Here is a 24,045-nt window from a genome sequence, read left to right on the forward strand (position 1 = left end):
ACCTCACTTAGTACACACGATTCTTCTCAAAGGACTCTAAGGTTTAAACCTCACTTGGTACACATGATCCTCCTCAAAGGACTGAAAGGGTTAAACCTGAATTAGTACACACGATCCTCCTCAATGGACTGTAAGGGTTAAATATCACCTAGTACACACGATCCTCCTCAAAGGACTGTGAGGGTTAAACCTCACTTAGTACATGCCATTCTTCTCAAAGGAGTATAAGGGTTAAACCTCAGTACACAAGATACTCCTCAAAGGACTGTAAGGGTTAAACCTCACTGAGTACACACGATCCTCCTCAAAGGACTGCAAGGGTTAAACCTCACTTAGTTCACACGATCCTCCTCAAAGGACTGTAAGGGTTAAACCTCACTTAGTAAACACGATCCTCCTCAACGGACTGTAAGGGTTAAACCTCACTTAGTACACACTCTTCTTCTCAAAGGACTGTAAGGGTTAAACCTCACTTAGTACACACGATCCTCCTCAAATGACTGTAAGGGTTAAACCTTACTTAGTACACATGATCCTCCTCAAAGGACTGTAATGGTTCAACCTCACTTAGTAAACACGATCCTCCTCAAAGGACTGTAAGGGTTAAACCTCACTTAGTACACACAATCCTTCTCAAAGGACTGTAAGGGTTAAACCTCACTTAGTACACACGATCCTCCTCAAAGGACTGTAAGGGTTAAAGCTCAGTTTGTACATACGATCCTTCTCAAAGGAGTATAACGGTTAAATCTCACTTAGTACACATGATCCTCCTCAAAGGACTGTAAGGGTTAAACCTCACTTAGTACACACGATTCTCATAAAAGGACTATAGTGGTTAAACCTTAGTACACACGATCCTTCTCAAAACACTGTAAGGGTTAAACCCCACTTAGTACACACTATTCTTCTTAAAGGACTGTAAGGGTTAAACATCACTTAGGACACACAATCCTCCTCAAAGGACTGTAAGGGTTAAACCTCACTTAGTACACACGATCCTCCTCAACCAACTGTAAGGGTTAAACCTCACTTAGTACACACGATCCTCCTCAAAGGACCGTAAGGCTTAAAACTCACTTAGTACACACGATTCTCCTCAAAGGACTGTAAGGGTTAAACCTCACTTAGTACACATGATCCTCCTCAAAGGACTGTAAGGTTTAAACCTCACTTAGTACACACGATCCTCCTCAAAGAACTGTAAGGGTTAAACCTCAGTACACACAATCCTTCTCAAAGGACTGTAAGGGTTAAACCTCACTTAGTACATATGATCCTTCTCAAAGGACTGTAAGGGTTAAACCTCAGTACACACAATCCTTCTCAAAGGACTGTAAGGGTTAAACCTCACTTAGGACACACGATCCTCCTCAAAGGACTGTAAGGGTTAAACCTCACTTAGTAAACACTACTCTTCTCAAAGGACTGTAAGGAATAAAGCTCACTTAGTACACACGATCCTACTCAAAGGACTGTAAGGGTTAAACCTCAATTAGTACACACGACCCTCCTCAAAGGACTGTAAGGGTTAAACCTCACTTAGTACACATGATCCTCCTCAAAGAACTGTAAGGGTTAAACCTCACTTAGTACACACAATCCTTCTCAAAGGACTGTAAGGGTTAAACCTCACTTAGTACATATGATCCTTCTCAAAGGACTGTAAGGGTTAAACCTCAGTACACACAATCCTTCTCAAAGGACTGTAAGGGTTAAACCTCACTTAGTACACACGATTCTCTTCAAAGGACTGTAAGGGTTAAACCTCACTTAGTACACACGATCCTCCTCAAAGGACTGTAAGGGTTAAACCTCACTTAGTACACACGATTCTCCTCAAAGGACTGTAAGGGTTAAACCTCACTTAGTACACACGATCCTCCTCAAAGGACTGTAAGGGTTAAACCTCACTTAGTACACACGATTCTTCTCAAAGGAGTGTAAGGGTCAAACCTCACTTAGTACACACGATTCTTCTCAGGGAGTCTCTCTCTAAGTGGCCCTGGGAGATTATTTATCATTGATAACAGGGAAATCTAAATTCTTAAAGTAATTTGAAGGACACTGGACATTTTGAAGTGTTATGTATATTTAAATTAAAAAGTGTTTTTCATCTTACAGGAAGGTCCCCATTGGTGGACGCTGACACCTGCCATAACACTGGCTGAACTTGAGGAGCAATGGCAAAGTAGATCCCAGGGCAGCATCTTTGGGGCCAGAAGGATTTGTTCTTCAGGCACTTTCTAAAGCAAAACAACTGGATTCTCTGCTGCACACCTGCGGTCCTAATCTCAACAGCAGGGACCCTGCAAAGGTAAGAGGGGCCCGGCAGTTCGCTGACTCCCCTTCCTGCTTCCAGCTTCTCCTCAGGAGGAAGCCTCTTCCTACTCAGAATTTAAATTTGACCTGCAGTGCACAGCACGCGCACTTCAGGGCTTCTGATGTTTCTTGTGATTCTTTTTGAGGTTTCAGCATTTCTCGTTCAGCTACTAAGTCCATTTTATATTATCCTTGTCAAGTTCTATTTATACTTTGATAGCTTTAAAACCATGCCTTTCATTGATTCATCAGCAATAAAGCAGTAACACCAGAATATTCTTCATTCAATCTGCTGTACCTCTGTCTAGATCTGAGGATTGGAAAATGGGACTCCCTTCATTCTTACGGAAAGCTAACTTGAGACAAAAAGCTGATTTTGGCTTGTGATAGAAAGCACAGTTAGGAAAGTTAGACCTAAAAGTTACAAATTGAATTCCACATCCACCCACCGCCAGGTGAGAAAAGATTTCTGACATTGCGTTTCTACACACATTTAGCCAAATCCAGGTTCTACCGTCTAAAATAGAAGGACTCTATCAAATATTTACAGAGCTCCAGAAGAAAAACCAGATAGTATCTGACTTATATATTAGTGCAGGCACATTGGCCTGAGTAGTTGTATCACATTTTGAATTTCAAAAGCCATGTTTTAGAGCCTAGAAAGGAAGATATGGCAGCACAGCAGACACGATGAATGGCAAAGCAAAGGCCCAGCGGTGTGAGGAGCGGATGCCAGAGAGGCAGTGCTGTGAAGGATTCCAGCTCTGGGAAGAGGCATCTCAGCTGCTCAAGTCTCTGCTTTCTGAGGGACAACGGGGGCATTCATCCCGGGTTTCTCTATGCCATGTGAAGGGCAGGACCTTACATTAATATAAAGACATCTAAATCCATATTTACATGGGAGGGAGGGAAGCAGAGAAGGTATTAGGGGAGAAAGGCTTCACAGCAAATTCAGCAAAACAGGTGAAATCAATTTAACACAGAAAGAAATTAATCACAGATCTGGCACAATGAAGGCATGTGCATGGCAGTAAGACACCAATAACAGGTGAAAATTCTAGAGAACAATAAAATACAGGTGGAGGCCCATGTCATGGGGACCCCATCACACAAAGCTCATAAGTCTCTGTGACTCTGGTATGAAAAGGGTGATTCTTCCTGTGTTTACAGGTGTCCAGGCCGTGACCTTAGATGATGATAGGATCCAGACAAAACTCCGCCACAGCCGCTGTGCCACAGAGACCTGAACAGGGAGCTTTGGGACCTGGGTTTTGTGTTCCCTTTCCTTCCCCACCAAGTGTAGTATATATATTTGGTTATAGAAATCGTCGTTCTGTGTCAACATCTTCATGAGTAACAGTGAGCCTCGTGTCCAATCTGACATTCCCACTGTAGCTCAGGTGGCCTCTGTAAGAACCCGCCCTTCGGCTCAGGATACTTCCTGGCGCTGAACAATGAATACTCCACATGAGAACGACTGAAGGTTCGCGTTCATCTTGCCTTTCTTTCGGGGACAAAACACCCCTTCCTTTCTGTGCAATTTTCTGAGTATTTTCTAATTGTCCCATTTGTCTCCCGAATATACACATCAAATTAGCTACAGGGCCCAGGCCTATCTTACAGATAAATTCTTACGAAACATTATTATTTATTAAATTATTTATTACCATTAATTTATTTAAGTGGAATTAAACTGTGGCTGTGAATGAATTTTCTTTGTACCTAATGAGATGATATGCTATAGTAGGAAGAACTGGATTTCGAGGGAAAAATATAAGTGTACAAGTAAAGGACTCTTTACAAGCCCTTGTTAGCCGAGTAAAACTGGGCAACTCATAATTCCTGTTTATCTGCTGCCCTATGAAATGTGAATAATCATGCATCCCTTGCCCATTTCATATGTTTTTTATGAAGATCCAATGAAAATGGAAGTTATTTTCGTATGACAAGTATCAACGTCAGGAATTCCTATGCAGATGGCACCCTCTGACTTCCACATCCTTTTTCAGCATGTGGTTTTCGTCATCCTTTCTCTGTGTGTTATATGGAGTCTGGCTTCGGTTTCGAAAGTTTTGCTGTGTTGGAAACACCACATGTAAATTCCATCCAATCATAGAGGAGAGCTTCATTCTTCCTCATTTCATTAAGTATGAACTGGGTGATCACCGAGAGCAAACCACTGTTAGGGGGAATAAAAGGGGCTTAGGGGACTTTGCAAGCCGCTTTTGCTTTCCGAAAGTATGACATGTCATGATGAAGCTGTGCATCCAGCTCTCCATACCCTGCGCCCCAGTGACAGCGTGCGTCCACTATTACCAAGGAGCTCTCCATACCCTGCACCCGAGTGACAGCATGCGTCCAGTATTACCAAGGAGCTCTCCATACCCTGCACCCGAGTGACAGCGTGTGTCCACTATTGCCAAGGAGTTCTCTATACCCCGCCCCCGAGTGACAGCACGTGTCCACTATTACCAAGGAGCTCTCCATACCCTGAACCCGAGTTGACAGCATGTGTCCACTATTACCAAGGAGCTCTCCATACCCCGCCCCCGAGTGACAGCACGTGTCCACTATTACCAAGGAGCTCTCCATACCCCGCACCCGAGTGACAGCACGTGTCCACTATTACCAAGGAGCTCTCCATACCCCACCTGAATGACAGCATGTGTCCACTATTACCAAGGAGCTCTCCACACCCTGCACCCGAGTGACAGTGTGTGTCCACTATTACCAAGGAGCAAGGTGAGAGGCCTCAGGGTCAGGGGCCACCAGGTGTGCATCCTGACCTGGCTGTGACACGTGGGGGAGGCTGATCTTCCAGGTGAGGGTGGAGACTTGGGGTGGCATCCTGTGCCATGCATCGGAGCAGGAAGGAGACAAATGTGGCTGCAGGACCCAGGACGCGAGGTGAGCTGGAAAGCCCAGCCTGCACATCGGCTTTTCTGTAAGCAATGAAGTCATGGATGATTTCTGGGCCAGGGGCAGCAGGGTCCTGAGGAACAATCTCATAGGAGGGAGAGTGAGCAGGAGCTTGGTATCCTCAGTAGTGAACCATGCTCAGAGAAATCCAATCCTCATAAAATCTATGTATAGAACGGTGTCAAATCCAATCGCCCATGGTGATTTTAGGTATTGAAACAGATTTTTTGGAGAGCGGTTGCTAAGTAGGCTGAAGGCTGCCTTAAGGAGCACGTACGTGTGTGGTTCCTGACATGTGAGCCTTGGTGGGTGCACACACCTCAGTAAAGCGGTGAATGAAAGTGTGAAGGACACCATATCTAAGAATTTAAATGTCTAAGCACCTAAGGTGGACCTCATGCAGAACATCATATGGCAACCACCCTTATCTAAGTTGTAAGCCCTGCAGCAGATGCCTGAAACCACGGAGAGAAACAAACCCCACCCAAGGCCTCTGCATGGCACAGCTGGCAATGACAAAATGCAAGTGGGGCCAACCCACACTCACCCCGCCCCCACCAAACCCTTCCAGCCTCGTGGCAGAACCTGGCCTGCTCCCATGGTTCAGCAGAGGGCAGAGTGTGTTGCTCTCAGCGAATGGAACCCCTGCATTCCCCTAACTAAGGGGGCGGCAAAAGGTTGTCAAACAACTCATGAAGAACTTGCTCCCTCAGCCTTTCTGAGGGTGAACTTGGGTCCAGTTCCAGTGGGTGGATGGAAATGAAGGAATACCATGAAGGCTTTCCTTCCCTGAGATGGAACCATGGTGCTTCTTCAGGGGTGGTGCCCCATTTCCCTTCTTTCCTACCTAAAAAGAAGATATGTTATCTTGAAATACAGCCACCATTTTGCAAATATAAGGCAATGAACATGAGGATAAAACCCACAAGCTAAGGATGGTGCCACGGGAGGACGGAAAGATACTGGGAGAAAACCACAGCAAACAGCCGGATTTCTCGTTCAGTGAGAAGAGCAAGCCCTATTCACTCAAACCACCGTAAGCTGAGAGGATTTCACAGCACACACGGCCCCTCCTGGACGGAGTCCCCAGGTTTTCACAATGCCAGCACCCCAGGGCCACACACGCTGACAAAAGGACCCACGGCAGGGCCTGGGCCAGGCTGACAAGTGAGTTTTTCCTTTCTCCATTTGTCTTTTCCCTGAGGTACATACATGCAGAAACCTAAAACTTAGGTAAACATGTGCACATTAAAAGTCTATTGACTTAACAAAAGAAGTTCAACTATAAAAAGAAAGCTCGATACAAAGTGTTTATTTTTAAATTATCTTGAGAGAATTAATCAAATCTTGTATCACTAATCAATAACCCATGCAGCAGAGAACAGACCCTGTCACTCAGCTCGTCCGAAAAGACACTGCTTTTTCCTTTTCTGGTTTAATAATTTCACTATTACTACACTAGGAAGTTATTAACCCTAGGCAACACCAACTTAGAGCAATAACCCAAGAAATGTGTAAAAGTAAAGAATAAATGAAGAAACGTCGTAACCACATTGCACTGGTTCTTTACAAACGTTTGAAAGAGGGGCAGCACTGGACGATGACCCAGAGAAGGGTCTTGGGGGTCACTCCCCGGCTCTGCCATTTGCATGTCTGTCCCTGTGCAAACCCTTTAACATATCTTTGCCTCAGTGTCCTCATCTGTAAAATGGGAATGAAAATCCTAGTCATTATCTCATAGGGTAGTTAAAGGTCATAGAATGCCTGAAAGTATTAGCAAAAATGTAGCTATATTTTTCTCCCTAGTCTTATCCATACCTGACATAATAATTTCATTTGTATCTTTGCTTATTATCTTCTCCCACTATAATGTACACGCTCTGAAAGCAAGAAATCAGTCTATTTTTCACTTCTCTACTCTCAGCACAGAGGACAGTGCTTAGCACTCAGGGGTCTATAACGTTTGTTAACCTAACAACCGATTCGATGAGTGTGTGCCTGCAATCACAGCATGCATGGAGGCTTTGTCTGGTGTTTATGAAGTTTAAAATCATGAAATGGATCATTGGTAGAAATTTATAATCATGGCCAGGCGCGGTGGCTCACGCCCGTAATCCCAGTACTTTGGGAGGCCAAAGGGGGAGGATCATGAGGTCAAGGGATCGAGATGATCCCGGCCAACATGGTGAAACCCCGTCTCCACTAAAAATACAAAAATTGGCCGAGCGTGGTGGCGGGTGCCTGTAATCCCAGCTACTTGGGAGGCTGAGGCACAGGAGAATCACTTGAACCTGGGAGGTGGAGGTTGGTTGCAGTGAACCAAGAACTCACCACTGCACTCCAGCCTGGGCGACAGAGCAAGACTCCATCTAAAAAAGAAATAAAAAAAAAAGAAATTTATAATCATTATTTATTTGAAAGGTTAATGAATTGAAAGAATTAAAATTTGTGATTGATATTCAATGTCAAGAAAAATTATATTTAACTTTTCAAATGTAATATTAACAAATTTCCCATTAAACACAATAAAAATAATTATAGATCTCCCCAAAATATACAATCTCACCAGGTATTAAACAATGTCTAGACATATGTGCTCAACCCTATATCTGCACTGAGGAGAGTCTCAGACCTATCTCGACCTCCCAGCCTCTCCACACCCATGACGTGGACCTGTGAATCCTGAGTCCCCTGTGAGGAGTGTGAGGTCTGAAGGTCTCCACATCAGAGGGACCAGGGGGCGGAGGTTCCAGGGTGTGGAATCCTGCACGCAGGCCGCACCTCAACGGTACAATCAGACTCTTGGCTCTGTCACGCTCCGCAAAGCTGCTCAGGCAATTCAGAGGCTCACGAGCCACTTCGCGAAGAATTCAAGGTGCGAGTGAGCTGAGCTGGGCTGCCTGGCTCCACCTTGACATCAGGCAAGTGTCCAGCCTTGGGCTGTCCACACTCCTAACTCAGGCCTCAGGCACCTTCTCCTCTCCACCTACAGCAAGTCTCTGGGGAAGCACCTCAGTGCCATTCATTTAATTTAAATGCCTCTCTTTAAAAATTCTCTTACCCTGATATCGTCCTCTGATCCTCTCACAGGTACACTCCGCTGGCCAGCAAATCAGCCCCAAAACGCAGCACGGAGCCCCTGCTGTCCACGCTCTGCTTCCGACATTCACTCAACAACCCAGGACCTGTGTCGGCCATTTCATTAAACGCACCATCAGCCCACCTGGTGCTGAGGCTAAAAGGAAACCTCAACCCGGCCTGAGTCCTCCTTCCTCTCAGACACACAGCCCACCCTTCAGCAGCATGTGACGTGGAGCCTCCGAGGACATCCGGCTTCTGGCCACTTATCTACAAATTCACCAAAATCCCAGAAGGGCAGGGCACGGCAGCCCCTCCTGCACCCTGCACTGGCTCTCCGCCTTCCTCCCTGCTTCCCGGAACAGCCTCCTCACAACAGCCAGGGTGACTTTTCTTAAATGAGAAGCTACCCTAATCACACTAATTTTAAACCAACTTCAGCTGACTCTCTTACTCACAGGATAAAAGCATTAACCACATTACAAAAAACAGCGCCCTCTCCCCGTCTCCTCTGTACCACGGTTCCGCTCACTCCACAGGAGCCGTCATCTCTGCAAATGTATCGCACACGTGTTCACTGCCTGCCTTCTCCAGTTGTCTACAAGCTCTGCAATGGCAAGAATTCTGCCTTGGTCTCTGCGGATGGCCCAAGAAGCGTCTTATCTGTAGAAGTTGTTTATTAAATATGATTGGATAAACTCATGAATAAGCACAGTAATAATTTTATATTTTGCATTGATCCAACATCTGACAACTGCCTCATTCTTAAAAATGAGCGAGGTGAAGCCTCGGGCTACCTGGCTGCTCTGGTGTCCCTGGAGAATGAGAGCTGGAGAGCTTTCCCACCTGTCCCGGCCTCTCATCACCTGGGGATAACTGCAGACCTGCTCATCCAGAAGAGGATCTAAAACGTGGAGGAATGCAGACAGCTTCTCTTAGCATCCGTAGGTATTCCTAGTTCTAACCGATCACCCTGCATTTGGTTTGTCTGCATCCCGCCCTATCTGGCGGCGCTGTGCTCCGTGGGGTAGAGGGTATGCTCTCCTGGGCTCCAGCACCGCAGTCCCACAGCGCCTCCTGCACTCCCTTCATCCTGAGGCCAGACTCCTGTGTCAGTTTAACACAAGACATTCAGGACAACCCAGGGGCTCTGCTTCCTGCAAAACATGCATTCTGTGTTTTACATGGAATGGAAGACATAAAATAAATGAGACCAAGCTTCTGATCCCTAAAAACTCCCAATTCATTGCCAGGACTTTCTGTTCCTGAATGTGCATAAAACGAGGATATAAATGTGTCTCTAAAACATGAATTCTGGCACAGCTGATGAAATGGATCCCAGTGGGGAGAGGCAGGTGCAGGGAGGAACCATGTAAGTTCATCTCCAAGTGCCTGCTGAGGTCGTGGGCCTGGGCCTGGAGGGGTGGTGAGGATGGAGTCAGGCAAGCTGGCTGGAGGAGGGGGCAGCAGGGGCGGGCAGGCAGGCTCTGGGTGGGAAATCTGCAGGAGGCACGGAATGCGAGCCTGGGAGCAGGCCTGGGAGGAGCGTGGGGACCTCCCACTGGGGCTACCACACTGGAGTTATTTGTGAAGCTTCCAATGTCAGAAGAGAATGGCATCAGCATGGTCTGCAGACTGCTAAGTTTGGAATCTCCTGGGTCCCAGTTTCTCCTGACCACACTCACCAAGCCTTGGTTGCCTGAGGCAGGGATGAGGCTCGGGAGCGCACACGGGCTACAACCCCAGGGTCACGTTCACACTCCAGGGAGTGTGGCCTTCTTGACCTGTTTCTTCCCTACAGGTAAAATAGATTTTCTTTCTGAATTGACCATAAACATCCTTTACTGAATGTTACCTGCTGGCTAACCTTACTGCTTATTCTCTTTTCTGAGACTTTTCATCATATCCACCAATTAAAAAAAAAACCCATTAATGAAAATAACTGAAAATGTTTGCAAAGAGGACAGGAACAGAGCTGCATTGGGCCATGCCTTCTTTCCACTATCCATCAGTCAGCCACATGGCTTCAGGGGTGCAACAGGAACCAACCACGCCTGACACAGCAACGGTGGACCCACGGCGCCCGTGTGGAATCCCACTTTATATGAGCCAAAGCACTGGGCCCTGCCAAGCTCATCAACACCACCATTATAACACTTGATGTAATACATGCAACAAAATACTGTAGTTCAAATGAATCATTATGTTTCTTTTGAAATGCTCTAAAAACCTCAAAAAGAGGCCGGGTGCGGTGGCTCACGGCTGTAATCCCAGCACTTTGGGAGGTGGAGGCAGGCAGATCACCTGAGGTCAGGAGTTCGAGACCCCCGCCTCTACTAAAAATACAAAAATTAGCCAGGCGTGGTGGCGGGCACCTTTAGTCCCAGCTACTCAGGAGGCTGAGGCAGAAGAATCACTTGAAACTGGGAGGTGGAGGTTGCAGTGAGCCGAGATCGCGCCTCTGCACTCCAGCCTGGGCATCTCAGTGAGACTCTGTCAGTGGGGTGGGGGAAGAAACCAAAAAAAAAAAAAACCCTGGAAAAGAATCATCCTTTCATTCAGAGGCCTGCATAGCTCTCTCACTTTTCCCGCCATCTTGGTTACAACTAACCTGTATTTCTTATCACACTTAAATTTCTAGGTTTCCTTCTGAACAGCCCCTGCTGCCTCTGAGGCTGAGACTGCCTCTGGGTTTCGGGGCTTGCTGGCCCCTAATTCCTGATTAAATGGAATCCCATCTGCTGCAAGTTTAACGGCAGGTTTGTAAGCTTGCTCAAAAAGGAGAAAAATGTGTTGCTGACCTGACTCTTAAATGTCCTTCTGCCGAAAAAGAATCTTCACCCAGATGCAAATTTCATGGCGACGCATTCTGTGGAAACCTCTCTTCCCTGAGAACGTTTTCAGAGCTGCTGTGGGGAATCCAAATCCCACTGGGGCAATCTCTGCAGCAGAACATGATCTCCTGCACCACACATGGCTGACCTGACCATGACTGCCCTCACCACACCCACCTTCAGAGGACCTGACCATCACTGCCCTCACCACACCCACCTTCAGATGACCTGACCATCACTGCCCTCATTGCACCCACCTTCAGAGGACCTGACCATGACTGCCCTCACCACACTCACCTTCAGACGACCTGACCATGACCGCCCTCAACGCACCCACGTTCAGATGACCTGACCATCGGGGCCCTCACCACACCCACCTTCAGACGACCTGACCATCACTGCCCTCACCGCACCCACCTTCAGAGGACCTGACCATCGCTGCCCTCACCACACCCACCTTCAGACGACCCTGACCATTGGGGCCCTCACTGCACCCACCTTCAGAGGACCTGACCATCGCTGCCCTCACCGCACCCACCTTCAGACGACCTGACCATCGGGGCCCTCACTGCACCCACCTTCAGAGGACCTGACCATCGCTGCCCTCACTGCACCCACCTTCAGAGGACCTGACCATCGCTGCCCTCACCACACCCACCTTCAGAGGACCGGACCATCGCTGCCCTCACTGCACCCACCTTCAGAGGGCTCATGCTTAAGGCTTCCCCAGCCTGGGACCTCCAGCCTCTTCAGGGCACTCTACCTGCATACTGGGCTTATGGTTTGGGTAAAATTGGGTGAAATGAGTAAGAATGTTTAGAGAAAAAGTATGAGCTTATTCTGTGCTTTTCACCCAAAACCTCCCCATTTCTGGTAGAGCGTGGAGAGAAGCATGTCCCCTCCAGGGACACAGCCGGGGGTCCCCTGCAGTGGCTGTGCTTTCCGGTGTGAGGCACATGAGGTCATAAGGCCACCCCGCTTGCCCACTCTGTCTTGCTTCCTGTTCCCCTGCAGGCCTCAAGGACATAAGCTAACCGCCCCACCCCCCGACACGGACCGCATGTCCAGGTGCCCCTTGCTCTGGAGAGCAGGGGAGGAGTGGCCTGAGGCTGCACACCCAGGAGCTGCTGGACCAGGTGGGAGGAGGCCAGCCACAAGGACGCAGAATCCTCCCGACAGGGAGACAGATGCATGGAGTTTACCGCAGGGGGTTCATTATGTCCAAAATCGAATTGTATGAGAAACAGTCTACCCGATAGTGGAATGTGTGGCCAGAAATCCCACCCTCACTTTTCGATTCTACACAGAGTAATCTCTCCCTATGAATGTCAGTTATTCTTGTGATTATTCCCATAGCCAGTGTTTCATTTCAGGGATGGAGGTGGTAGTCAGTGCAGTACCACCAGCTGCCAAGTGCAGAACGGACGGCGTTTCAGCCCCACCTGAGCGCGGTCAGCTAGTCCTGCAACAGGCTCATTACATTCTTAGGCTCAGAGACTTGTGTATCAGATACTTCAACGAACACCATGGACTTCTCCATCTATATGTAATTCTCCTCGATTTTTAAAATACCTTAAAATCAGCATTCAAACCCCTGAATCATCAATATCTTTACAGGGGGGATAACCTGATACCTCAAACAGAGAATTAGTGTCTCTCTTAAGGGCCAGAGGGATCAGCAGAGGTTAAAAAGGGCAGCCTCAGATCAGGGCATAAGAAGCATCCTTTGAAACAAGACACAGCTACAAAAATAAAACGGAAGTTTAGGTAATCAAGCAAAACACATATCTGCTGATTTTTATCATTTTCAGTAATTTGTTATCTTACAAATGGCTGCGATGCATATACAGGTCATTTTGGCTGTTTTTACCTGCTTGGTCTTTGAATATTTTTGATATGACGACAGGGACGTTGTGCTCAGAACCTCCCTGAAAGACAAAGCCATCAGAAAGAAACGTGGTTATCATGATTCACACTGGAAAGTTCTTCAAAAATAAAAAGCAGGAATAGAGAAAACCATTTCCATACCTTTATACTCAGGCCCAAGCCGCCAACTGGCTGTCTGCGGAGTCTAACAGTTCTGTGCTTTAAAAAATTTTAGAAAACAAACCAAGTTTAGGTTAAAATGCACTATCAGAAAGTGAATTCAAAAGAAATTCTTCATTTAAACCCAAGTACGTGTTAAATTATATTTCCAAAGCAACTTTGGCTAAATATGACAGTAATGACACTATTTCAAATCTTTACTCCGTGGTACTGCACGTATGAAAACGAAGACAGTGATAAAGAATAGGCCCCATTCCAGGCATTGTCTGAAATCCAGGAAGAATCCCCACAGAACTGTCATCCCGTCTGCATTCTGCCTGTGAGGAACGGAGCTCCGTGAAGAAACGAGGGGCCCACCTTCTCCCAGGTGGTGAAAGGGAAGTGGGGCGGAGCACTCAGTCCTGTTTTAGAACCGCTCTCTACCCACCAACCCCAGGACCGGCTCACGCTTCACTGTACATCTCTGCTGAAGTCAGCCGTGTTTAGGACAATCTTCAACCAATATTAATTCATGAATGATCAATTTTTTCACATCCTTTGACCACAGATGCCTGGGATATTTAAGGGTAGGTTGTGAAAAAAAAGCTAAAAGCACAATAGGCCTTTAACTGGCTAGTGAAATGGTAAAAAATCTCCAAATCTCTTGCGCATTAAGCCATGCACCTATGTTTTGCTGTGGTCTAATCTGATGAATGCGACTGTTGCCAACTTCAGGTAGACATGAGTGACTGGTGCCGCTCTGAGGGGGCACACAGAGGCAGCCTGGGGTAGGTGGACAGTGGCCAAAGGGTGCTTTTACCTCAAAAAGACACTACAGGAAAAACAGAAGTGACAGACATTCTTTGAGTTCTAAGAGGAAATATGAGCATGTTCAGGCTGAATGGCTCTGAAAGGAATCTGTTGTGCAAAGCAAGGACAAAGAAGTAAGAGGGTGGCAGAGCCCACGCCGAAGGGGGGACCTGGGAGCTCCCGCCCCAGCCAGTAGTGCAGGTGCAGATGCAGGGAGGCTGCTGTGAGGGCTTCCGCAGCCTGAGATACCCCAGGAATGTCCTTCTTAGGGGGAAATACTTCATAAACTCAAAGGAAAGAAACCAAAAATTAGAGCAAATATACCTGTGTTTAAGTGTGTATATGGGGACACAGCAAATAATACTTTAATTGGATATTTTACCATTTCGATCTTTTTTGGACATACAGTATTTTTAACTGACAAAAATAATTTTATACACAGAAAAAGAGCCGTATTTCGGGGACTTTGCTACAGAGTTATCGTTTTGGCTTTTTCTTGGTGTTAGACTGTATTCCAGATACTGTGAACAGCAAAGTCAGAGCCACTCCTGGGATGTCCATACCACGGGCTCTCATTGCATCCACATTGTCAGTATTGACCTGAAATGCCACAGATGCTTCCCAGTGACACTGCACCAATGGACAGAGTAACAGGCTCTTAAACCTGCTCATCAAAGCATTACTGACAACAGCCAAGATATGGATACAACCCAAGTGTCCACCAGCAGATGCGAGAATAAAGAAAATGCAGTAGATACACCGAATGGAACATCCTTCAGCCATAAAGAAGGAAATCCTGCCATCTGTGGCAACATGGATGAGCCTGGAGGACATTATGCCGAGTGGAATAAGCCAGGCGCAGAAAGACAAATACCACACGGTCTCCTGCACGTGGAATCTAAGGATGTTGAACGCAGAAGCAGAGGGTAGAACCGTGGTTACCAGGGGGGTTCGGGGTTGGGGGGGCGGAGGTGCAGGCCAAAGGGTGCAACATTTCAGCTGTAAGGTAAACAAGTTCTGTGGCTCTAATGGAAAGCATGGTGACTATGGTTAATAATATCATATTTCCTTAAAATTTGCTAAGAGAATAAACCTTACATGTCCTCACCACAAAAAACAAAGGTAACTGTAAGAGGTGATGTATGTATTAGCTTGTTTGTAGTGTGCATTTCACAATGTATATGCATATGAGAACATACCCTGTACACCTTACGCATGTACAATTTTTATTAGTTATAGCTCAATAAAGCTGAATAAATAAATCCCATTATGTGGACAGAGGGTTTCCAAGGATATCCTCTATAGAGGAGGGAGAGGGAGTTTCTCCTGCATGTGGGAGGCATACCGTTTTCCTCCTCAACACATGGACGGTTGACTTTGCAGGCCAGAATGCATCTCACAATGAATGTGGACTGCAGAACCAAGGGGGCGTTCATTCCCTCCCTCAGCAGACGCTAAACTCTGTAGTGTTCATGGCCAACTGAGGGAGTGGGGAGAAAGGCGTCCGTCCACCTGCCAGCTGCTCCTCTGTGTGCCACAGCAAACAGCCTTACGCTTCTGAGTTCTAAGGCTATGGAGGATGAGAAAATTGAATTATCTATGTCATAGTAACTGGAGGCCTCTCTGTATGGAATTTCTGAAAATGCTCAATAACATTTTTAAATTGTAGCTGTTAGTGTAAGTATTTGAAACTCATGCAAGCAAGTACAAGATGAGAGAAAATACATTTTGAGAAGAAACAAGTTAGTTTCTGCCTTGATAGACTGCCAAAGAATGACATTTTAAAACTGTCATTTGACTCACTTATACATGTCAGGAAGATATCCTGAAATATCCTAAAATATCCTTGATATTTCAAAGAAAATATCAAGAAACTGATCACCTGTGGTAAAATCTGGACTAATATTCTTAACAAGTTAGGTAAGAAAAAAATTACACCATTAACAACCAACATAAATATACATTTACTGGAATGTGAAGAGCTTGTTCTCTATGAGTTTAGCTAAGCCAGAATAAGATTTATTTCATACCTGCTTTGTGCAGTCTCTTGAAGTGTTCCTTTCTGTGTACGTTTGTACTAGCCATTTAGGTATTTAGGTCTCTAAATCTCTCTAAAATCAAGTTTCTGCATCTGGAAAGTGAGAGCTGTACCGTGAGCCCTAATAGGAAGTGCTGGGAATGGGACTGTGTCCCCCTGAAATCCGTGTCAAAGTCCTGACCTCCAGTGTGACTGCACTGGAGGTAGGGCCTGTAGGAGGTAACTAAGGTCAGATGAGGTCATTCAGGCGGGCCCTATCTGATAGGGTTGGAACAGGAAAAGACAGCAGATACAGCGCGCTCTCTTTTTTTTTCTCTTTTTTCTCTCTTGCTCTTTCTCTCCCCACCCCCACCTCACTGTCTCTACCATGTGAGGACACACATATAAGGCCTTTGCCTGCAGGCCAGGAAGCTGGCCCTTGCCAGTAACTCTACCATATGAGGACACACCTATAAGGCCTTTGCCTGCAGTCCAGGAAGCCAGCCCTTGCCAGTAACTCTACCATATGAGGACACACCTATAAGGCCTTTGCCTGCAGGCCAGGAAGCCAGCCCTTACCAGTAACTCTATCACGTGAGGACACACATATAAGGCTGCCGCCTGCAGTCCAGGAAGCCAGCCCTTGCCAGTAACTCTACCATGTGAGGACACACATATAAGGCCTTTGCCTGCAGGCCAGGAAGCTGGCCCTTGCCAGTAACTCTACCATATGAGGACACACCTATAAGGCCTTCACCTGCAAGCCAGGAAGGCAGCCCTTTGCCAGCAACCAAACCCACAGCACCTTGGTGTTGGACTTCCACCTCCCAGAACGGTGAGAAGGGAGTCCCTGCTGCCCAAGCCAGCCCACCTGTGGTTCCTTATTACGGTGGAGCCCAAGCTGCCTCAACAGGAGTGAAGGAAGATCACTGTGGAAAGCACCTTACAGACCATCAGGTTTAACAAAAATACCAAGGTGGTTAGTTTTATCCATGAAAAATCGTTATTTTAAAACCACCTCATTCAAACACCAGGACTTCAGTGTGTCAAAGTTGAGAGAAAAGGCTCAGCCAATTTGTGCTTTCACACTTTTAGAAATGAACATTATATAATTATGAAGGCTCTAACATTTTAACATCAGCATATCTAGGAACTTTACTTTTCAAACCAAGATTTATAAAACTTACTGGATGATAAAAAGTAAACGGGAAAACTTCTGCAGCTTCTAACTGGAACTTTTCACACAGCAGCCTGGCTGAAGTTATCCTGCCTCCTGCGTCCTAATTATTTTATGACCCCAGAGTCAATCCACAGCTGATCACTTTAATTTAAGGTTCTGGGTAGCATTTCCATAGTGCTCTGTTAGCTGATATCTAGACAAACTAATGTCATCAAAAGGCATTTCTAATGCAACTAAAACAGTCTGCTGCCTCAATCCTCTCCCAATACATACCCCTTAAAGCCAAGGACCCACAAGCAGGTGCGGATCGTGAGCTGCCCCAAGGCTCATTATGAATCTAATTTATGGCCTGACTCCCCTATTCCATGCGTTCCCCCATAATCACGGCCTCCTCACTTACCATACTCAGGGGCTCCAGGGACTCACCAAAGGAACAAATTCAGAATACAATCGAATGTATCATAAAACTTCTACAGAATGGAGGTTGCAATCTAAGGTAATTGTTCAATAAATTATTTTCAAAGTCAATCCTGCTTTTCTTTTCACAAACATATCAGATAAAATCTTTCATAAAATATTATTCTGCATTTTATCATTTAATCCCAAACTATGTTATGACATTTAATTAACGTTCACATCTTGGTAGCAGCATCATTATATTAATAATAGAACATAGCTATCTCCACATTATCTTCTGACCACATATTTTAAGAACGAGCTATTTTCTATGACGTAGATAACTTATCAATTATACATTTCTCATCAATAAAAAAGTGGTTTGTGGGTATACAAGATCAGATTTCTTATTCTGGTCTTCTAAAACACTGTTCTTCAAGTTATTACTGAATTACATGTATGAATGGGCCTCACAATTCTACTTCACATATTTAAACTGTGGACTTAACATTAAATTTAAATTTGTTACGGCTGCAAACTCATGTTCAGATTTTAATACTGCAGTTTCCAGAAAGATTTCAATCAGTTCTACAGGTAAAACACTGCGCCTGTACCATGGCCACCAGCCAGGGCCCTGCCCCCAGGTTTGTTCAGCCCAAAACCCTTCTTGTGGTGAGGACGGGATGACCTGGGGTGTTAATCCCCCTGCTCTCTCCCCAGGTCCTCGTGGATCCCCCTCCCTTCCCTGGAGGTCTCACTCCTCACACAGGCCTGGCCTCACTCTTGTAAGGAGAGAATGGAGATGTGGGAAAGGCGAGGGACCTAGAAAATAAGGGTTTTTTTTTCTCTCTCTAATTGAAGGGCTTGAAAGTTAAATTTTAAAAATTAGAAATTTATAGAAAAACAATTCTGAAGTATTCTATTTCACACCCACACATGAAAGATACTTTCAAAAATACTCATAGAGTTTTATTTCAGAAAACAATGTGCTAACAGACTTCGCCCTGGGGCTACGTGAGGGGGCTGTTGAGTCAGGAGGCATTGTTTCTTCCACAGAGTTGGACATTCCCTTTGCTTTAGCAAACACTCTATAAGGCATTTTTCAAAATGGGGCATTGAATCTCTCTCCACTTTTTAAAAGTAATTCACTCAAATAAAATTTCCTAAATAGGCTGAGGGAGCCTGGATTTGCCATCTGAAGTAAGTAAACTATTTCTCAGTGTCTGGATGCAATGATTTCAAACTAAGAAGAGTTACTTGAAAACTCTTGTGCATATTTGCTTAATTTGGATGTTAAATCCTTATTAGAAGGATTTCAATATCCTGGGTTAGAGTTTTGAAAAGTGTATGATAACTCCTAAATTTTAAAAATTCAATGATTCCATAGTATTCCACCTTCTTGAGGAGTTGGATCTGGCTTCTCACACCCAAAGCCCTGAGTATGAGTTTCTTCAGGTCTAAGCACAGGCCAGGAATGACAAAAGCTGTCCTTGGCGGGCTTCATGGGGGAGCGGCCCCGTAGCCCTAACCTGATGCGGGGACAGTGCACTGGGGTCTCTGGGAGCTGCAGTCAGGAACCAGGCCCCTGGCCGCCATGACCTTATGATGTTTGTGTCCTGGCATTGGAGTCTCTGGTCCATCTGGAGCCCCTGCCTCGATCCCTGATGGGGTACAGGAGGAACCTGAAGATGCTCTTCTCCTCTGAATTAGCTTCCAGGGCTTTTCCACCCTAAGCTCTCCTCCCCCAGCCCCTGTACTGATGGGCCTGGCCCTCCAGGGGAGCTGTCCCAAGTGGTCCAGGGACCTGGGGCTGGCAGCTTTCCTGGTCAGCCTGGCCTGCACTATCAGGGCAGGTGATGAGGAGCAGAGGTGTCTGTCCATGTCAGCTGCCTCTCACCTGCCAGCTCCACACCTGGCAGCACTGCTCTTGCCAGTCAGCTGGGCACCCACCAAGATTAGTCACGGATGCGAATGGGCCTGTCATCGCCCTTCAACTTCGCTCTTCACAACCATATCACAGAGCAGACATGAGCAGGGCAGGAGATGGGCCCCAGCCCCAGAACGTCAGGCGACCATCAGGTGGTGGTCAGGTGGTTGTTACACTTTCTCTCTAAAATGATCATTGGGCACTGCCAGTACCAGGAAAAGGCAGTCTCCCGGTAGGTAGAAAACACCTGAGGCTGGAGATAAGCAGCTTCCCGATAAGATCTCAGGAGCTGGGCAAGTGGCCTCAAGCATGCGCACTTCAAGACAAAAGGGTGGTATTTAACTGGTCTATGACTTTCCTCTGGGTGGACTCAACTGGTGAGAGAAAAACGCCTCAAGTGAACATGTGCACAGCCCCAGGAAACACACAGTGCGTGCAGCACCTCCCAAATGCTGGCCGGCCCTGTACATGCAGACAGCCCACCCCGAAGGAAGAATCAGGGAAGGGGGGCTGCAAACCTTGGAACCATGTCAATGGAGAAAACCCCAAGTCAAGGGCTGGATGGGGCTCTTGATCTCTCAAGTCACCCACCGGCCCTTGCAAGTGTCCTTCACTTCCTTTCATTCCTGCTCTAAAACTTTTTAATAAACTTTCACTCCTGCTCTAAAACTGGCCTCACTCTCTCCCTCTGACTTAAACCTCTTTCTGCCCCTCAACCCAGTTCTTTCCTCCAAGGAAGCAAGAATCAAGTTTGCTGCAGACCCTTGTGGATCCACAGCTGGTAACAAGAACTCACCACATATGAGCCCCAGATTAACTTCTAGCGAATGTACACATCACTGCAAAGTTAGGCTTATTAAAATAAACATGTCGGTAATATTGAAAATATAAATTTTTCTTGTGGGGACTTACATCCAACTAAGAATGTGCAGAAAACTTATCAACTTTGGACAGTTCATATAACAACTCACAGTCCTTAAAGGAATGGACTAAGTAGATCTACATGGAGCAGGTTTTATCTTCATGCATTGTAGATCCATTTAAAAAGCATAACATTTGCAAAATGAGCACCTAATGGCATTCCATTTATCTACAATTGAAAAACACACAAAAAATATGTTGTCTGTGGAAAAATGCGTATGAAGGAAGAATTTAAAAATGTAAATGGAACAGTTGGTAGGAGCATCAGTACTGAAAGGCCGGTGAGGAGGCAGTCAGGCTCCAGATGTGGAGGCACACTTCACTCTTTAATAATGTAGACAGAGCCAAAGCAATCTAGTGCTATGTTGGCATATAATAAATATTAATAATAATCGCACAGGGTTCTGTTTGCTCACTTCAATTTTTTTAGGTTTGAAAAATTATATACTTAAAAAATAAAAATGTTTGGTAGATTACGCAACTGTCTTTGCTGTTAGATTTTAGTTATTGAAAGTTCTACTTGAGTGACGCGCTATTTGATTTCTTTATAAAGTGTGCTGTTGTGTGCACACACCCTCGTACACAAACATATGTAAACTATTATTATTATTATTATGAGACGGAGTTTCGCTCTGTCACCCAGGTTGGAGTGCAATGGCACAATCTCGGCCCACTGCAAGCTCTACCTCTTGGGTTCAAGTGATTCTCCTGCTTCAGCCTCCTGAGTAGCTGGGATTACAGGGACCTGCCATCACACCTGACTAATTTTTGTATTTTTAGTAGAAACGGGGTTTCACCATGTTGGTCAGGCTGGTCTCAAACTCCTGACCTTGTGATCCTCCCGCCTCAGCCTCCCAAAGTGTAAACTATTATTTTTAACTAAACCTTAGTGTAAACTTTTATAATGAATACGGCCAAACTGTTCATTATTTTAAGGTTTTCACATTCTTTAAACCAGAACTTTCCTTATTAAAGTGAACTCTATTCTGGGTACCATTAAATAACATTTTAATGAGCTAACTCAATAGTGTTGAAAACTAAGGCGAAGGTGAATTTTGTAAGAGTCGGCCACTATCCAAGTGATGACAGATAAATTCTAGATGTTTTGCTGACGACTGCATTTTGTTAATTGTTTCAGAAGCCTTTTCAGCAAGACTGTCCACTTTTCTCCTGAAGGTATGAATTTCAAAGCCCTGGTTCATCCTTGCAGCCTTCAGCCCCGTACCTGTGAAATTTCACAAATCACTTGCTTCCAAATTTATCTGCACTTTTCCCGGCACTTTGTGTCTTACAGTTTGTTTATGTTCCAGTCATACTGCCTCGCCATGCCATCCTCCGCTGTGGAGACAAATCTTTTGGAAATAAATTCATCCAAGAAAAAGGCCAGTGGCCATTTTAAACACAAGAGAAATCAATTTCAAACAAGAATGGATGCCTTGCAGAAGTGTAGTTGGTGATTTTCATAAGAAGGCTATCCTCCCACTTAAAGCCAGCCAGGCAATCAGCAAGACATCTGGTACGCCCTGGGATAGAACACAACGAGGGAAGAATTCATATTACAGTTTGACTGACACACTCTAATGAGCTTATATGATTCTTCCACTGGTGGGCGAGTCACTGACAAATGAAAGCTCCGAATACAGTTGTTTTGCTTTCTGTTTTCTAGTTTCTAGGAACAGTAGCCAATTCTTCTTATGCAGTATTCCATTTGTAAACATGCATGTTTGCCCTACACTGATGAGCTCTGTGGAGCACAGGCCGAGGTGTCCATCAGACCTTCCCCTAATGGACTAATGAGAGCTCACATGCCCTGAGCAGGACCAGGGGTGCCACGCGGAGTGGGACCCAACCAAGAAAGACAGGTGAGGCGACACACACAGGCATCAGAGCTGACTCAGTGCATGAAGAAGCACACAGAAACTGGTTTTCATAAACTGGAAAGAAACAGATTCTGTGTCGGGATCCAAGAAAAATGGAAGAGTTAACAAACTAATAAATGTTTGTCAATAAAGTTATCAACAGAAAAATACATAATGCTGACAAAGTGTCCGATTAGCTTAAAAGGGTTGCTACTAAATTACTTGCATTTTGGCTGAATTATAAAATATTGTACGGGAAATTCGTCATTTGCCTAATTTAAGGACATAAAATAATAAAGATTAAGGTTAGAATTTTAAAAAGTAAAGCAGAAGCGATGTCTACTCCTGCTTTTGGACCCAAAGAATAAGAAGCAACTTGGGTGTGAAATCTAGATATAAATTTAGATAAAGTAGCCATGAAATATTGACTTTATGACAAGCAAGTGTAGAATTTTGTATATTGTGTATAGAATTTATCATAAACTCCTACACATTTGCAAGTGTGATGATCCATTCAACAATCTGAGAGACTTTAACTTCTTCAATTCAAATTCAAATCACAGATCTTGGGTTTCCTTCACGTTGGTTGTTATAGAAGCAATATACCTACATTTTAAAAATGATTTTCACAAGCTCAGTGGACCACTGTAATTGCCGGCCTTTTGAAGGCTCAAAGGCTTGAGACTGACTCGATTAGTACATTACCATACGTTATTTAATGGTCTTAATTTGCATATTCTAAAATATGTCTTTTTATTTACTTATGCACTCAATCATTCAAAAATGGCTTTAGTCTCATTTGCACAGTTGTAAAGATACATACAGGAAACAGAAGAAAACACCATGGTCTTTGATGTTAAGCTACATATAGTCTAACAGAGTGGCAAAGTCAATATCACATACTGCAGCATCAGCAGAGTGTGGCCAGTGGCCTAACCTGCATTTACCCGGGAACAGTAAGAGGTTAGGTCAGGGCTAGCGCACGATGTACTTTGAATTCTGATAGTTAAGTCTACAGATTTACATTACCCTGACAAAGCCTTCCTATAGGACAGACAGAACAGCCATGCTACACGAACTCTTCCGGGAAGAAGAAAGAGAGGAAAACCCTCCAAACTCTTCATGAGGCCAGCACAGCCATGAGGACAAGAGCAGGTGCGCGTCACCAGAAGGAAGTGCCGCTGTCTTTTTATTTACCCCTCCTGCTATCTGTCGGCCATCTAAACCTGAGGGCTGCTATCTGCCAGCACTTACGTAGACTTGTCAGCCCTGCCTCCTTGACCTCCGTTTCCTGCCACCCTCCTTCTGCTCCTTAGCACCCCGGATTCCTCAAATGTCAGCAACCCCAGGCCACTCTCCAGGCCCATTTCCCTCCATGTTTCCCAGCTCTCTGCGCTCCATTCTGTGTCATTTCTTCAGCTCTGTTTATACTTCATGCTTCTCATTGGTACCTAACACGTTATTTAAATTGTTCATGGAGGTTCATTTCAGGTATTGTTTTTATTTTAATTTCTAGATATTATCTTGGTGTGTTTTCACATCTGCTGGATCACTTTTTATAGCCCCTTGTTCCTTTTTCATATTTATATATCCTATTTCATGTTTTGAAACATAATAAATCCAAGTACTTTATATTGTGAATCAGATCATTTTTAACCTGAATTGTCAGTGAGTCCGTTTCTGCATTAACAAATAATTTTAGGATCTCCACAGGGTCCTGTGACCTTACACTTGGCAATGGCCTGAGGCCTTCATTA

General features: G+C 45.3%; 1 protein-coding gene across 11 annotated transcripts in view; it reads right to left on the reverse strand.

The window, feature by feature from the left end:
- The window catches only part of SNTG2 (syntrophin gamma 2), a 408,896-nt gene that overhangs the window by 249,252 nt on the left and 135,599 nt on the right, over positions 1-24,045 (reverse strand). For 8 of the 11 annotated variants that reach the window (XM_034952500.3, XM_034952491.3, XM_034952496.3 and 5 more), the window contains 2 exons: positions 13,182-13,238; positions 13,024-13,081 (listed from right to left, as the gene is read on the reverse strand). The exons of 1 other annotated variant lie outside the window; for it this stretch is intronic. In XM_034952500.3, coding sequence (XP_034808391.1) covers positions 13,024-13,081; positions 13,182-13,238 — 115 coding nt within the window. The remainder of the gene's footprint in view (positions 1-13,023; positions 13,082-13,181; positions 13,239-24,045) is intronic. 2 more of the 11 variants (XM_055108322.2, XM_034952497.3) reach the window with 1 other exon arrangement.

Source organism: Pan paniscus, chromosome 12 (assembly GCF_029289425.2).
Source record: "Pan paniscus chromosome 12, NHGRI_mPanPan1-v2.0_pri, whole genome shotgun sequence".
NCBI lineage: Eukaryota > Metazoa > Chordata > Mammalia > Primates > Hominidae > Pan > Pan paniscus.